At 44.2% G+C, this 17900-nt stretch overlaps 1 protein-coding gene across 1 annotated transcript in view; it reads right to left on the bottom strand.

Moving 5' to 3' along the window:
• CCDC170 (coiled-coil domain containing 170) overlaps window positions 1-17900 on the bottom strand; it is a 159795-nt gene that overhangs the window by 90570 nt on the left and 51325 nt on the right. The window contains exons 2-5 of the mRNA XM_006882803.1: window positions 15992-16117; window positions 13589-13845; window positions 12139-12283; window positions 7460-7645 (exon numbers count right to left, since the gene is read on the bottom strand). Of these exons, the coding sequence (XP_006882865.1) occupies window positions 7460-7645; window positions 12139-12283; window positions 13589-13845; window positions 15992-16117 (714 nt within the window). The remainder of the gene's footprint in view (window positions 1-7459; window positions 7646-12138; window positions 12284-13588; window positions 13846-15991; window positions 16118-17900) is intronic.

Below are 17900 nucleotides of genomic sequence, written 5' to 3'. Positions count from 1 at the left end.
TTAATAATAATAAACAAACAAACAAAATATAGCTGTCAGGTTACCTTGTGAAGTTTTTCTTTAATGCATTGTTTATTCTGTAAAGAATACCCAAAAGTCATCGAGTTGGTCCTGACTGATAGTAACCCTCCCTCATGTTTCCAAGGGTATAAATTTGGGAAGAGACTGCCCATCTTTCTCCTGAAGAGTAACTAACAGGCAGATTCAAAGTGCTGTCCTCTGGTTAACAGTCCAACATGTTCCAGACTATCTCACTATGATGCCTCTTGTAAAAGGATGCACAGTCTGAATTTGTCAGGCATGTTGCTATTTACATTATTTAAGACTTAGAATAAGTCCTAGCCATATAGTGTCTTAAGCATTCATTTTCTGCCCAAAAGTCCTCAGTTTGAGGCCCACTAGTAAGTCTGCAGAAGGAAAGACCTGGCCGTCTGTGCCCATAAAGATTTCAGGCTAGAAAACCCTGTAGGACAGTTCTACTCTGCCTTATAGGATTGCTATGAAGCAAAGATCAACTCTGTGGCTGTTGAGTACTGTTGAGTCAGAACCAACCCATAGCTGACCCTCTGGGGGGGTTTCAGAGGGAGTAAATCACATGGGAAGAGGTTGCTGGTGGATTCAAAGCACGTGCCTTCGAGATTGCTCACAGCTTCTTACAACAAGTCCTGAAAACCATTGCTTCCCTTGGTGGTATCGCCCATGAGGGTCATCAAATGACACTCAGCAAGGCTCATTTTTATTAAGATTCTCCGTTGTAACTGTGATTCTAATCCCTAAGCGGCTTCCATTGTGTTATGAGCTGAATACACTAACTCATTTCATTCTTCCCACAATGTTGCAAAGTTGGCATAGAGAAACCCCGGAGGCTCACGCAGGTTAAATAATTACCAAAGGTGACCCGGATATCCATGTATGTCTCTCTGACTCTACAGATTTGCTCCTTCCTCAAAGCTAATGTGTCAGGGGAATGTGTCACAGCCTTTGAGCTGTAGTGTTGGAGGAAAGTACCAGATTCCCCATGAGTGGCCAAAAGCACAAACATACGTCTTGGAGAAGGTGCAGCTAGAGTGCTCCTTAGAAGCAAGGATGGTGAAGGTTTGCCTTTCGTACTTTGGACACATAGCTAGTTTAAGCTTTTCCTCAGAAAAGGACATCAGGTTTGGAAAGATGGAGGGTGAGTGAAGGAAAGGAAGACACCCAAAAAGATGGCTCGACACGTTGACTTCATCAACGGGCTCTAGTGTGTCAGGGATGATGAGGACGGTACAGGATAGGGCAGGACAGGTCAGCTGTCCTTAGGATTGCTATGAGTCGTATTTGACTGAAAAGCATCTAGCAACAACAACGTCTCCGGAGAAGAAAACGACTCCTAAAATGAATTTAGTGATGCAAGGAATTAAGGAGACATATGATCGTTTACTCTTATCAAAAGATGAGTTTCAGCGGGGAAATCTGTGGTCAAGGAGAGCAATGATGTCAGTTTGAAGACTAAGGTGCACCTAATCCAAACCATGGTCTTCCCATTTACTGAGAAGTTGGGCAGAGACTAAGAATGAAAGAAGAAGAATCAAAGACTTTTGAGTTGTGCTGGAGAAAAGTACTGAATACCTCATGGACTACTGAGAGAACAAACAGGTCTGCCTTGGAAAAAGTGGAACCAGGGTGCTCCTTGGAGATAAAGCTAGTGAATGTTTGGGCAAGTGGAGGGTCAGCCTAAGAGAGGAAGACCTTCAACATGATGGATTGACACAGCAACTGGAACAACAGGCGAGCATGGCCCAGGGCAGGGTACAGATGCATTGTTTGTGGGGTTGCTAGCAGTCTGTGGACTCAATAGGACATAACAACAACAACCACCACAGGTAAGTTTCTAGATAATGTTGGCCATTGTTTCCCTCTAGTTTCTCACCTCACGCTATCTTTCAGTGACGTCACTGTGGGCATGCATCCAGAGATTATTGTTTTGTTGTTACGTGCTGTTAAGCAGAAAATGACACATAACAACATTACTAACAGATCTGAACAACACACTTTTCTGTGCCATCCTCATAATTTCTCAAACACGTGAGCCCATTACTACATTGTGTTCATTCATCTGGTTGAGGGTCTCCCTCAACAGCCTCTCCTAACAGCATGCCCAGTTGTCAGGAAATCTGCATTAGGAAAATCTCCTGTCAGAGACCTCTCAAGAGTGCTGAAGAGCAACAGTGTCAGTTTAGAGACTAAGGTGTGCCTGATGCAGACCATATATAGTCTTCACAATTACTTACTGTGGATCAATGACTAAGGATGATCGAAGAAGAATCAGTATCTTTGGGTTGTGATGCTGGAGAAGAGTGTTGCACATACTGTGGACTGCCAGGAGAGCCACCAGGCCTGTCCTGGAGAGGGTGAAGCCAAGTTGCTCCTTGGAGGCAAGGATTTTGAGGCACCATCTCATATACTTTGTGTATGTGGCCAGGAGGGGGCAGTACTAAGAGAAAGACATCATGCTTGGAACGGTGGAAGGAAAGGGCAGGAGAGAAAGAGACCAGATGAGATGGATTGACACAGTTGCTGTGGTGATGGGGTAAATAGGGTAAGGTGTGTCAGAGGCAGTGGGATTGGCTCAGGATAGGGCAGGGTTCAGAGCTATTGTGCATACAGTCTCTATGAGTTACAATCGACTTGATGACACATAACAACAACATGTCCAAAGTATGTGAGATGAAGCTGTGTCCTATTTACCTCCAAGTAACTTTCTGGCTGTGCTTTCTCCAAGAAACATCCGTTTGTTCTTTTGGAAGTCCATGAGATAATCAGTATTCTTCTCCACACTCTTTCTCCCAGAGAGTCACTGATGGATTCGAATCACCAATGAGGTGTGGCCTTTAGATTAGCAGCTCCCTATGGACTAGGCCACCAGAGCTCTCTAAAGGATTACAAAGATTTTTAAAAATGAGCTTTCCTGGGAGCTGCTGAAGGAGAAGGGGAAGGGCCAGGCTGGTGCATCGCCTCCAGACTGGCAAAGGCCCAGCTTTGGCAAAGCCAGTCACCGCATGAGAATTGAGGGCCTAAGGCTGAGGGCTCTTTGCCTGCAGGCCTTCATCAATTCTCCTTCTGTCTTCCTTACTCATTGTCCAGCTCTCAGATGCAAAGCAAGTGATTGGAAAGTCCATGACCTGAATCAGACACATCTTGGTCTTTAAAGTGACATCACTGCTCTTCAGTAAATAGGAGAGGTTCCTGACTGCACTTTCCTAATGCAATATGTCTCCTAATCCCCTGACTGCTGGTACTAGGGTTGCTGGCTGTGAATCCAACTAAGATGAAATCGTTGACAATTTCAATCTTTTCTGCATCTATCATGATGTTGCCTATAGGCCCAGTGGCGAGAATTTCTTGCTTTCTGATGCTTAGATGTAATTTATATTGAAGGCTGTATTCTTTGATCTTCTGCAGTTTGTGCTTCAAATCCTCTTCACTTTGCAGTTTGTAACACAGGTTGTTGATGAGTTTTCCTCCAGTCCTGATGCCACATTCTTCTTCATAGAGACCAGCTTCTCCGTTTACTCAGCATACAGATTGAATCGGTGTGGAGAGGTTTGCAGCCCTGGTGCACACCTTTCTTCATTTTAAACCATGATGATGTGTACAACAGTCTCTTGATCGAGGTACGGGTTTCACATGCGCTCGGGAATAAATGCTCTGGAATTTCCAGTCTTCTCAATGTTAGCCAAAATTTGGTACAATCCACACAGTGAAATGCCTTTGCAGAGTCCATGAAACACATCTGACATCAGCAATGATATCCCTGGTGCCAAAGGAGAGTCCTTCAAGGACAGAGCTTTCTCTTCCACTCTCCAGTTCTGCACCGTACACAGCCTCTAGCGCACCACTGCCTCTTCAGACTTCATGGAGCTTCAGTCATTAGCAACAGACTCTGTCTCTTATAGGACGACAGATTGACAGACAGCTGCCATTGCCATGGCTCAATTCATGACCCCTTCAATCTCAGCAGAATGAAACCGTTACAGTTCTGCATCGTCCTCACCATCTGCCACTCCAACAGCACTCCTGGGCCAGGCCATCTCACAGAGTCATCTGCCTCGCCGCTGTCAGCCCCCTACCCATCTCCTTCATTATACTGGCCCATCCTGGCCTTTGGAAATTGCTTGTGATTCTTGATCTCATAATCCATCCCCTCGTTGCAAACATTTTTAAAACATAGTTAGTGCGCCAGAGTGTCTACGCTCAGTATTTATCCTCATGCTTAAATAGGTTCCAGGTCATTGGAGCAGAAGAGAAAAGGAATGGCACAAATAAAAGTTCGAGGTGAAAGTCACTTCCCTGTGGCAACAGCCCTCAAAAGTATGAGACGCACCTGTCCTTTGACACAGCCAGTCTCCACTGGTTTTGTTTTACTGATAAGTGCTGCACATAAGAAATGAAACAAGATTTTATGTATGTAGTAGGCTTGTGTAACGGAGCACTGGTGGCCTAGTGGTAAGGAGCTGCACTGCCAACCCAAAGACAGGCAGTTCAAATCCACCAGCTGCTCCGTGGGAGAAAGATGAGCAATTTCTTCCCAAGCAATTTACAGTCTCTGAAAACCCACTGGGGGGTAAGCTAAGAGTCGGTTCTCACTCAATAGTACATAATAAAAAACTAAAAAACAAAAAAACACCCTAATAAGCTTGTTTATAACAGTGTGCACAATGTACTACCATTTGTGCCAAAGATAATATAAAGAAAAACATACGGTGTGTCAAGTTTGTCACCATTTGTATTGATAATAATTATAAAAAAATATATCCATCCCTTCTGATTCTGACTCATGCTTATCTCACATGGAAGAGTAGAACTTGTTTTGTTGTCATTGTTGTGTACTGTAGAGTCTACTATAGAGTCAGAACCAACCCAAAGCTGACACTCCAGTGGGTTTTCAGAGACTATAAATTGCTTGGGAAGAAACTGCCCATCTTTCTCCCATGGAGCAGCTGGTGGATTCGAACTGCACGTCTTTGGGTTGGCAGTGCAGCTCCTTACCACTAGGCCACCAGTGCTCCCTTACATAAGCCTACTGTTAGAGGCAGGTAATGGCACAGAATACTGTCCATCCTTCTCCCGTGGAGCAGCTGGTAGCCTTGAACCATGTGCCTTTAGCGATTACAGCGCAGCTCTTGCCACTAGGCCACCAGAGCTTGTAAGAGCAGAAGTAGAGTCCAGATTTTAATGACTGCCGTTTTGGAAGTATCTTGTCAGGCCTTCCTTCTGAGGCGTGTCTAAGTGCACTCAAACTGCCAACCTCTTATTAGCAGCTCCCTGAGTGTATTACCCAGAGACTCTCCTATGCACATCCTGCATAGAATGGTCTGGAAAGCTGGATAGTACCCAGACTGCAAACGTCTGACTTACTGACACTTCCTCTGCACCCTTTGTTGAATTGTTGTTGTTGTTGTGTGATGTCAAGTCAGAACAGACTCATAGCTGACCCCCCACAGTGGGTTTTCAGAGGCAGTAACTCAAATAGGAGGAGAATGCCCATCCTTCCTCCTCAGAGCAGCCGGTGGATTCAAACCTTGTGCCTTTGGCATCACAGGACAGCTTCCTACCCACTTTGAAAAGACCTAATCTACAAACACCCCTGACCCGTTCACATTCGCTCCCGCTCACGCACTATCATCAACTCGGTTCCAGCTCCTAGAAACCTTCTGTCTGTTTCTGAGATTGCCAGGCTTTCTCCCAAGGAAGCCCTGGTGGGTCCAGATGGCTGGGGAAGTGTGACTTCGGGCTTTTCAGCACAGCTCCCTACGGAGCACACTTACCAGAGCTTGCGTCATCTGCATGGTTCCTTTACTTGTTACATGTGCAGTTTTTAAATCATTGACAAAGTATCCAGGCTTTTCTTCCGCCAACCAAAAGCCAAACCTGACCCGTCGCCAGGGAGCTGACTGACTCAAAGTGCTTCTGTGCGACAGAACAGAGCTGTTGCATAGTTTCCAGGCTGGGAACCTTTCCAAGCGCAATCTGTCTCATCAGTCTCTCAAAATAGTGGTTAGTGGGCTTGAACCACCAACCTTTTGCTTCGTAGCTTCATAGTACTACCAAGATTCCCCTCTTGTACTATAAGTGGCTGTTCTGAGCAATGGTTCTCAAAGCCACAGTTACAAAGAAGGAAGGGTGCTCACTTATAACACAGAGATCAGCTGTAAAAGCAACGGTCAGCAGAGGTGGCCTCTGGGGACAATACTGGGATGTCTGGACAAACAGAGTTTTTGTTGTTGTATGCCATCAAGTAGGAAGTGACTCACAGCTGACTCTCTGAAAAGGAGAAGGAAATTGCTCATTGTTCTCCCATGAAGAAGCTGGTAGATTCGAACTGCATGCCTTTTGGATTGCAGAGCAGCTTCTTATCACTAGGCCACCAGAGCTCCTTATGAGTATTGTTGTTATTGTGTACTATAGATTTGACTCTGACCCTTAGCAGGTTTTCAGAGGTGGTAAATCTCAGGGAGGTGATGGTCCATCTTTCTCCCATGGGGAAGCTGGTGGTGGATTCAACCGGCTTACCCAGCACTCACTGCTAAAATCCTTACCCCTAAACTACCACAGCTCCCTTACAAGTAACACAGGAGGGAAAATTTTAACTGTAAACCCCCAAGTACATCTAGAATCCTCTAGCTCGTGAGTATATTGCTAAGTATTCTAAAATGTACAATTAGAAGGGTTAAAAAAAAACAAAACACACTTGGAGATGAACTAAAATAAGTCATATTTTCCAGAGGTTCTTTTAGACATTATTTTTCTTTTTTTTAATTTTTGTTGTTGTTGTTAAGTGCCATCAAGTCGTAGGCAACTCATAGCGACCCTATGAACAAAAGCCCTGGACACCTGTGTAACTTTCGTCCTTTCTCCAGGTTCACAGAGCTTCCAGAGGCAAGCTATTACAGAAGTGGATGCCACTCCTGCTTCCAAGCTTGTTTTAATTGGGGAGCTAGCTATAAATCTGACCACTGAGTCAATAGGCAACATCATGACAGATGAAGAAAGGACTGAAGTTCCAATGATTTTAATTTGCTTGTATCAACAACAATCAACACTCTTGGTACCAGCAGTGAGAAGATCAGGAATCACATTGCACTGGGAAAGTCTGCAGTCAGGGATCTCTCCAAAATACTGAAGAACAATGATGTCAGCCTATAGATTCAAACATGCTTTATTCGGGCTATGGTCTTTACAATTACTTGCCATGCATCTGAGAGCAGGAAGAAAGGCACAAGGATGATAGCGGAGTTGATACCTTTGAGTTGTGATGTGGGAGAAAAGTGCTAAATCTCCCATTTATCTAATTAGAAAAAAAAACAACCCAGCCCCAGCTTGTGAGCTCCGGGAGTAGCCTGAGGTCCCCAGCATCCCACTGAGAGGCCATGGTGCCTGTGCTGGGCCCACGCCCATGGTGCTTACTGCAAGCCCCTACCTGGCTCAGCTGGGCCTTCTCGGCCAGGCACGAGGCCGCCTGCTCCTGCTGCCTGTTCACGTCCTCGGCCAGCCGCAGGATGGTCTCTCGGCTGGCCTTTGCCTCCATCTCATGGACGTTCACGGTCTCTTCAAGTGTGACAAGCTGTCCTCTCGCTGATGCGTTTTCCTTGCACAGCGCTCGAAGCTGAGGAGAAGGCAGTTGTGGTTGTCACGTAAACGTTAGCAATTGCACGTCCTTCTCTCTCAACACCCCTCCCTCCAGCCCCCAGTGGTGAGTTACTCTGCTAGATCAATACAGACCCTCTTAGAGGGACTTAACGCTCTCCTAGCCATTGCCTAAGCTAAGCCTAAACTTAAGCTTAAGCTAATGTTAAGTGCAGACAAGGTGGCTCAAAGACAAGGACATAGAAGGTGGCTGCAAGGGAACAGAAATAAGAGAGCAGACAGAAGCTTCCAGAAAGAAGTGGGGAGACCTTGCAGGTCAAATAATCCCAGCGAGGTCACGGCCTGTGGAACTGCACAGCTGAGAGAAGGCTTAGAAGCAAGGATGGATGGTGTCCCCCCAGGCCACCGTAGCAAAAACAGAAAAGACAGAACGCTCATTAGAGAGAGAGAGTGCCCCTTCTAGTTAGTTCAAGCATTTTTTAAAATCATGGAAAAACTTTTTATACAATTTTAATTTTGTAGCTGTGATTGTTGTTGTTATGTGCCGTCAAGTCGCTTGTGACTCATAGAGACCTTATGTACAACAGCCCTAAACTCCGCTCTGTCCTGTGCCAATCACACTGTCTCTGATACTCCCATCCCAATTATTCCAGTCACTGAATCAATCCACCTCATAGAGGGCCTTCCTCTCCTGAGCTGTCTGTCCCTCCACCCTCCATTTATTGCTCTTTACAATAAACCTTTTAAATATCTTCTAAAAAAATAATAAAATCCTTTACTAGAGGAAAAAAAATCCTGGAAAAACTGTATCAAAGGACAGCTATCACTGGAGTTGGGAATGACCACAGGGCTTGTCGCCTTGATGTTACACATCGGTGTCTTTATTGAGTTGTCAGTTGGAAGCCTGTGGTTCCATTCATAATACTCAGCCATTGAACTCAGTGAAGGGTGCCATTGGGTTAAAACTGACCCACAGCTGTCTCTCCAGGGAGATTTAGGGTCAGTAAGTCACACAGAAGGAGACAGCCCAGCCTCCTGTGGAACAGCTGGCGGTTCAAATCGCACCTTTGAAGAGGCAGCGTAATTTCTTCCCATCACTCCCTCAATAAATAACCCAAGTAAGAGAAGGTCCAAGGAAGAAGAACAAACCCGGACACAGGAGCAGAGAGTGCAGCCTGCGGGGTACTGTGAAGGGAGAGCACCGCTCACGATGAGTCAAACTCCACTCGACAGCACCTAACACAACAGCAGCAAACCCAACATCATCACGTCAATTCCAGCTTGTAGTGACCAGATAGAATGAAAGAAAGCTACACATACGGGCTGCCAGGCTGCAAACCTTTACCGCAGCAGACTGCCTCCGCATTCTCCTGCAGAGCCGCTGGTGGATTCAAACCTCTAGCCTTTGAGTTAGCCACCCACTGTGTAATCCCTTACCAGGTTCACCAGGAAGGGACCTAAAACCAACCAGGCTCCTGGCCTGAGACTGGAGGGTGGTGAGCATCAGTGGGAAGACGTGAGAGTCATGGGACCAGTCCCATGCCTGTGTCATGACCACCTGCGGGGTGACAAATCGCTTAGCCTCAGCAATTGGACATCAGGACACCCTGCTCCTGGCTCAGTGCAGTTCCCTCCCTCTTCAGCTCTTTCCCTTCATGTCTGCATGCTAACTCCCCAACTTCCTTGAAAGGTCCCCACTTCAGGGGGACCAACACATCTACACACCTCCCCAAACCTCTCACTCACAGCACTGTTTGCCTCCGAGTCCAGATTGTGTTCTTCTTCTTGTACTTCTTCTTATCTTTGTTGTTGAGGGAGCTCTGGTAGCTTAGTGCCAAGAAACTGAGCTGCTAATACAAAGGTATGCGGTTCAAATCTCCCAGTTGCTCCACAAGAGAAGGATGGGCAATCTCTACCTACGTGGTTTGGTGTTGTTGTTGTTGATTGCCTTCAATTCGAGCATGACTCATAGCCACCTTATGAACAAAAGGCCTGAAGCCCCTTTATTACTATCAACATTTATCAAAGTTCTTAGAGTTTCTGGAGGCATGTTGCTTAGGAAGTGAATGTCACTCCTGCTTCCAAACCTTTGTGGTTTACCACCTCTGAAAACCCGCTGGAGGGTCAGCTATGGGTCAGTTTCAACACAACAGCACACAACAAGAACAACCCTTTTCTTACTTGGGTAATAATAGCGATTGGTTTATCCCTTCATTTTCTCTTACAGAGGTTGCTCCAAGGAGACCAGCAGGTGGGCTAGGAGAGCAGGGTAGCAGGAAGACTTTGAAGTATAGGCCCTCCAGTATTGTTAGAATCTTGTAATCTTGTATTAACTATATGGTTCAGAAATGCAACACTTTGAACAGAAAGGTAATAGACAGTTTTCAAATGTAAAATTTATGTCATTTAACTAACACAAGACATTCTTTATGAGTTCTTAACTTTGTGTGGTTTGTATTTTGCATGTTTGGTGAGAATGTTATGAATCAAATTGTCTCCCCAAAAGATACTGACATCCTAACTCCTGTGACCTGTGGAAGGTACAGACATACTTAGAGACATCGAAGGTTCAGTTCCTGATCACTACAACAAAGCAAACATTCACAAAAAAGCGAGTCATGTGGATTTTGAGGTTTCCCAGAAGAAACACAAGTTATGTTTACACTGTACTATAGTCTAGGGACCTCTGGTGGCCAAGCAGTAAGGAGCTGTGCTGCCAACACAAAGGTATATGGTTCTAATCCACCAGCCACTCTGCAAGAGAAAAATGGGCAATGTCCTCCTACGACATTTACTGCCTCTGTAAATTCATTGGAGGTTCACCTATGGGTTGGATTCAACTCAACAGTTCACAACAACAACAACTCTAGGTAGTCGCACTGCTTACGCCTAGGCTGAGCCCCTCTGACAGTTCAAATCCACCAGTGACTCTTTAGGAGAAAGATGGGCAATCGCTCCCAGGACAGTTTACAGCAGTGGGCCAAGGGTTGGCCTGGTAACTGAAAAGAAAGTTGTTTGTGCCCCTAGTTGTTCCGTGGGAAAGAGACGAGGCAATCTGCTTATATCCTCAGGTCCAATGAGACAATGCATAATTGTATCAATCAATTATAACGAATGCTATCAAGCAAAATGTGTATGAAAGATTGAATGAAATAGAAGATGGTTTACAAACTTTAACTCAAATGAAGAAAAACATGTGTAACTCAGATGGTCACTGCCAATCTGCATCAACTCGATGGGAGGAGCTTTGGGGTTTGATTGGTGATGTATCATTAAGTTGGGATTTTTATTTGGCTTTAGTGTAAAATTTTTAAAAGTTTGAAAAACGAATCAATATTTTACACTCAATAATAACAATAACATCCAAAAAATGACCTATAGCTGTTTTGTTTTGTTTTGTTTTGTTTTTGTTTTCAGTTTGTTGGCATGTTTAGTTTTTGGCTTTTCTAGTAATAACTAAAAGGGGAATGGGGTGGGATCTGGAGACTTCTCTTCTTTTGTGGTAAGGAATTAAATGGCCAGTACAAAGGTATATGGTTCGAATCCACTAGCTGCTCTGCAGGGGAATGGGCAATCTCCTCCCATGTGATTTACTGCCTCTGAAAACCCATCAGAGTGTCACCTATGGGTAAGTTTCTACTGAATAGTCCACAACAGTAAAGCTATTAAAAGAGATGAACTGTTTTCAACATTCTAAATACGTTTGTACATATAACACATGGACCTCCAGGAGAACAAATAGGTCTGTCTTGGAGATGGTGAAACCAAGTTTCTCCTTGGAGGCTAGGATTTTGAAGCTCCATTTCACATAATTTGGGCATGTGGCCAGGAGGGACCAGTCTCTACAAAAGGACATCATGCTTGGAAGGGTGAAGGGACAGCAAAGAAGAGAAAGACCTCAGATGAGATGTATTGACACGTTAACTGAGGCAGTGGGATTAAGTGTGTTGGAGTCAATGAGACTGGCTCAGGATAGGGCAAAGTTCAGAGCTGTTGTACGTAGGGCTGCTATAAGTTGTGGTTGACTAGATGGCACATAACAACAGCAAATACGTTTGGCAATAAGCCAGTTGAACCAGTTGCTGTCAAGTCACTCCTTGGCCATGGAGCCCTCCTGTGCGCTCCACAAGGTTTTCAGGGCTAAGACTGTTCAGAAGATTGCCAGGACTTTCTTCTGAGGCACCAGTGGGTGAGTTCCAACAGTCAAATTTTCAGTTAGTGGTAAGGAGCTTAAAAGTTTGTAGTTCTTAAAAAAAAAAAAAGTTTGTAGTTCTTAAGTGCAGTCTATGTGATAATCAATCCCTTAAGGAGAATAATTAATCCAAAATAAAAAGAGGACTTTGAACTGCGGTTCAGAGAGGTGATAGAGTTGGTCCTATTTCACACAGCTAGTTAACACTAAGTTGGGGTTCCTGCTCAAGTCACCCCCAAACTGGGCCGCAGCTCTTTCTCTCAGGCCACATGTCAGCAAGTCCACTATATTTAAAGTCTTATTGATTTATCTATATACACCTTTAAAATCAAATCTTCCTCTGATGCTTTGCCATTCTTCATATCCAGTTCCAAGCAGTCATGAAGTTGAGAGAGAAAGTCTTCCTGTTTTCTGCAAGTCTCTGAGACTTTGATCTTATTCTCTTCCTTTTCCTTTAAACATTTCCTACCAGGAAAACAACAAATAACCCTGGATTAACACCCCCACAGAAGACAGTATTCCTTGAGACTCAGCACTTTCACTCTCTGTGGAAAATCACTGCTGTCATTTTCCACACAACACGGTTTCCCAGGCGGAAAACATACAATTAGCACTCAACTCCTCGCCCTCACAGAGCTACTGGAAAGCCGGAAAATAATCAAGGATTAACATATGTGAAATATTCAGTTGGTTGGAAAAAGATGGCAACGAAGGAATAAAGGAAGAAAGAGGGATATGAAATATGTTGAAAACATAGCATCTTACATGTAGTAACAGTGGAAGAGCCCGTGGAGTGGGTGGTCAGACCTAGAGGAAAGTAGAAGGCTTGAGTATGTCCTATCTGTGGAAGATTGACAGGAAGAATGGAATTGTCATTAAATGAATGAAGGAAAGTTCAGGGATACAAGTAGCTCATTTGGGGGCAAATATGCCCAGATATGCCTCAGAAGAGAGATCTAGAGGTTCACTTCCAAAAAGCTACAACTCAATCCTCAATTCATTATTGTCATTCGCCAATTCCAACTCATAGCAATGCTACAGGGCAAGGTAGACTTGTGCCAGTAATTTTCCAAAGCTATGAACCATAATGGGACTAGACTGTCTCGCATTTCTCTCCTGGAGCAGCTGGTGCGTTCCAACCCACCATCTCCCAGTTAGCAGCTTAACAATCTGTGGCACCACTAGGCCTCTTCCAAAAGATCCCAGCCATTGAAAACTCTACGGAGGCCAGTTTTTCTCCAGCAGACATGGTGTCACCATGAGTCACACTCAACTTGGAAGCTACCGCTATGATTTGATCTTGGTATTTTGGACATACACACGGAAATGTCCAATTAGTAGTAAGATGTGTCGGTGTTAAGTTTCTACAAGAGATACCGATTAGACACGGAAACATGAATGTCATCAACATTTAGGTGATCCTTAAAGCCACGAGGCTAAAGGAGATCATCAAAAGCATACATCATACAGCCTCAGGCTAAACCCGAGCTCAGAGGAAGTCTTTCAAGTGTGTCCATAAAGATGTGAAGCCCTGGTGAGTAGTGCATGGCTTAGAGGAATTCTCTATTTGTGAGGACTGATGACACTTCAAAATAGGCTTGGGAAACATTTTTCAGGATTCCAAAGATAGTTGATTGAGGTCATTATTTTTCTAATTAAGTCTCATGACCAAATGATGCAAAATACCAGACCACTGAAAGGTATATCTTACTATCAGAAGCTACTATTGTAATATTCCATGGACCAAGAGCTATATTTCAATGTCCTTACTGTAATTTTTCTTCTAATTCTATGACTTTCTTCTTCAGCACCTGGTTCTCCTTGACAGCAGCGTGAGCTGTGATTTCTATTCTGATTTTTGAAGTAGTGAGTGCTGCCACTTCCCCTTCTAGCTCCTGAACTCTGTCTCTCAACGAGGTGAGAAGAGATGACTTCCTGGCATTGTTTTCTTTATAGCTCTCCATTTCAGCTTTCAACTCTTGACAGGAAACTTCTTTAGAAAGCATCTTGGATCGAAGTTCTCGCAGCTAACACCGAAAAGAAGCAAAAAGAGGGGAAAGGATTTAATTCTACAAATCTGAGATCGCTTGAAGAAAACCCTAAATCAAAATTTACAATTTTCTTCTTCTTTTATGACTCACTCCAACTTTTTCTTTTTCCTTTTTATTTGTATCTGTATTTACCAGATGAGAAACTACACAGACAATGGGTTTTCATAGCCTATTCTTTGCAAAATCAATTGAGCAATGGCTTGTGTTGATTTGGTCTCATTCAAGAGACACTGTGGTGTGTTTCACCCAGAGCAATAAAACATGTTGCAAGGGTAACCCATTTTCCAAACCCGTATGGTTGTTACTACTGCTGATGAACTATGAAATATGAAACTTTCCAGCCACACTCTGTGTGATACAAAGCCACAACTGTTTCTTAAATGACAGACTTAAATAACAATTAAATAACTGTTAACTTAAATAACTGTTTCTTAGACAATTCAATCTATCACCGTGTCTCTTGCACTTACCTTCTGGACCTTAATTATAGTGATAAAGAAATATAATATTCAGATTTCGGAAAAAATATGGGAGATAAGTGAAAACTTTACAGGATTTATACAGAATTAATATTTTCATTTTTATGAATTCTGTAGCCTCTGAACACTGAATCACATTAGGTAGTCTACCCTTTAAAACAATTGTATTTCTTATGAACAATTAGAATTCAGATGGTGGTGGTTGTTGTTGTGTGCCATCAACTCACCTGCGACTCATAGCGACCCTATGTATAGTAGCTCTGAAGCCTGCCTTGTCCTGAGTCAGTCACACTACCCACAATGCCCCAGTTACTATATCAAACCATCTCATCCAAGATCTTCCTCTCCTGCACTGTCCCTCCACCATTCCTAACATGATGTCCTTCTCCAAGGACTGTGCGTCCTGGTCATATGCCCAAGGTATGTGAGAAGGAACTTCAAAATTCTAGTCTCAAAGGAGAAACTTGTGTGTGTGTGTGTGTGTGTGTGTGTGTTTTCCCTCATATGCTCACACATATGCGCACCATATGGACTCATCTTCTAATTGAGTTTGGCTGCCCAAGTGAGACTATTAGACAATAGTAGGATTGTTAGAGTCAATGGGCTATGAACATGATGAGCATGGGTGGGAGTACAAACTCTCAGTAACTGCATAAGAGCCCTGATCTAGCCTTGAACTTCCAGAGAACTGGCATACCTCAGATATATTTCAGGTTGCTTCCAGACCAACTCAATAAAGCAAATACAGCTATGAAGCAAGTCACATAAAGTCTTTAGTTTCTTCACTGTGTATGAAAGTTATGTTTGCACTATACCAGTTGGCATAGTGAATAATGTGCTCGGCTGCTTGCAGACCATGAGGTTAAGGGTTCAAGTCCACCAGCCAAGACACAGGAGAAAGAGGATTAGTCTCCTTCCATGATGATTTACAACGGCCAAAATCCGATGGAGAGTCACTTTGAGTCAGAACCCATTCTATGACATTGGGGTTTTGTTTTATAGTCTATTAAATTAGCAGTAGTATTATGGAAAAAAATTAAATATTGTCAAAATTACCAAAATGTGGCATGGAGACATGAAATGAGGACATACTACTGGGAACATGACTTCAACAGAGTTGCTTGAGGAAGGGTTGCCACAACCTTCAATTTGTGAAAAAAACCACAATGTCTACAAAGCACAATAAAGCAAGAGTGTGGTAAAAGGAGGTATGCCTGTAGAGGTCCCAGCCCCCTTTCTAGAATTTTCCTAGCCAGTCACAACTACCAAAGGAAAAAGTATTCCAAGTTCTCTTGTAAAATCTCCATGTTAGCGGAAGGTGTTCCAAGTGATGATAGAAGCACTCTGAAGCCTCTGGCACCTCCACTCTAGGTCCTCAGGTACCTGGGAGGGCTCCAGGAGGTAGAGCTGTTCTGAGACCTAGAAGGCAGGCAAAGTCTCCATGTGCATCGCATTTTGCAATGTGCCAACTCTAGAACCTCTTAGGGACTCTCCACAATCAATTAGAGGGAAAAAATCCAAACTTTACCCAAAGGTTTGAGCCTGTAACACACGGTCCTATTTCTAACCACCTCCAGGCTCTGCTCTACTCCCCAAGAAGCGGACCAGGCCCTTTTCTGAGTGCTGGGGGTCCTTTCTCTTACCTCAGTCTGCGCACGATCCAACTTGACCAGAGTTGCTGCGAGTTCACTTTGCACATTCTCAGCCACATCTCGGTAGTGGTTCAGCTGCTCCCGAGTGACTGGAACTGCCGACTGATTGTAAGTTTCCTGTTGGGTTCCGCCAGAAGACAAAATACAGTTGTTGTTATGCACCACTGACCCACAGCTGACCCTCCGGGGCGTCCTCAGAGGCTGTACGTCACTCATACATCACTCAAGAGGAGAGTGCCTATCTTTCTCCAATAGAGCAGCTGGGGGATTTGAAACACATACCTTCAGGGAGCAGTACAGCTCCTTTCCACTAGGCCACCAGAGTGTGCTAAACAATATTTTATGTGCAGCTGTGTAAAGTTAAATCAAAGGCAGAAGCATTGTGCTAAAAATACTATCAGAAGCAAAGTTTTGTTCAGATAATCTAACTCTCATCCTCAAAATTCAGATTTATTTCTTCTTGTTGTTGTTGTTGTGTGCCTTCGAAATGCTTGGGACTCATAGCGACCCTATGAACAACCATTCTGAACCCTGCTCTATCTTGAACCAATTTCATTGTCTCTGACACACCTACCGCCACTACCCCAGTCACTGAGCCAATCCATCTCACCCAGGGTCTTCCTCTCTTATGCTGTCCCTCCACCCATCCAAGCATAATGTCCTTCTCTTGGCAACTTCCTTGCTGAAGAATGTCAAGGATGGTAGGTTTCAATATGGATTGAAACTCAGCATCAAAGATGACAAAGATTCTCACCACTGGGCCAATTGACAGCGCCACAATAGACGGAGGATAGATTGAGTTGTCAATAATTTTGGTTTGATTGGCTCCACAATCAATACTGTTGGCACCAACAGTCAGGAAATCAAATTATGAATTGCATTGGGGAAGTCTGTTAACAGAGACCTCTCCAAAATGCTAAAGAGCAATTATGTCATTTTAGAGACTAGACATGTTGTTGTTGTTGTTATGTGCCATCGAGTCGTTTGCGACTCATAGCGACCCTATCTACAACAGCTCTAAACCCTGCTCTATCCTGTGCCAACCACACTGCCTCCGACACACCCATCCCAATTACCCCAGTCACCGAATCAATCCATCTCATAGAGGGTCTTCCCCTCCTGCGCCGTCCCTCTACCCTCCCAAGCATGATTTCCCTCTCCAAGGACCCGCCCCTCCTGGCAACATGTCCAAAGTATGTCAGACGAAGCCCCAGAATCCTTGCCTCCAAGGAGTAGCTTGGTTTATTCCTCTCCAAGATGAATCTGTTTGTTTTCCTGGCAGTCTATGGTACATTCACTACTCTTCTCCAGCACCACAGCTCAAAGGCATCAACTCTCCTTCTGTCCTCCCTAGTCATTGTCCAACTCTCTGATGCATAACAAGCGATTGCAAAGACCATGGCCTGTATCAGGCGCACCTTAGTCTCCAGAGAGACACCATTGCTCCTGAGTACTTTAGAGAGGTCCCTAACAGCAGACTTTCCCATCGCGCTATGCTTTTTGATTTCCTGACTGCTGGTGCCAAGAGTGTTGACTGTGGAGCCGAGCAAACTGAAGCTGTGAACAATCTCAATCTCTTCGTCATCCATCCTGACGCTGCCAATTGGTCCAGTGGTGAGAATCTTTGTCTTCTTGACATTGAGCCTCAGTCCATACTGAAGGCCATAGTCTTCACAATTACTTGCTATGCATCAGAGAACTGGATAATGACTAAGGATGACAGAAGAATTGAGCCCTTTGAGTTGTGTTGAAGAAGAATCTTGAACATACCATATACTGCCAAGAGTTGTCTTGGAGAGGTTAAAACCAACTTTCTCCTTCAAGGTAAGGATTTTTAAAACTCTGTCTCACATACTTCGGGCACGTGGCCATGAGGGACCAGTCCTTGGAGAAGAGCATC

This window comes from Elephantulus edwardii, unplaced genomic scaffold (assembly GCF_000299155.1).
Source record: "Elephantulus edwardii isolate Elephantulus edwardi_28Jun2011 unplaced genomic scaffold, EleEdw1.0 scaffold00024, whole genome shotgun sequence".
In the NCBI taxonomy this organism is placed as follows: Eukaryota; Metazoa; Chordata; class Mammalia; order Macroscelidea; family Macroscelididae; genus Elephantulus; species Elephantulus edwardii.
The sequence above is the reverse complement of the archived record's forward strand: the minus strand, read 5'-3'. Positions and strand labels throughout refer to the sequence as shown.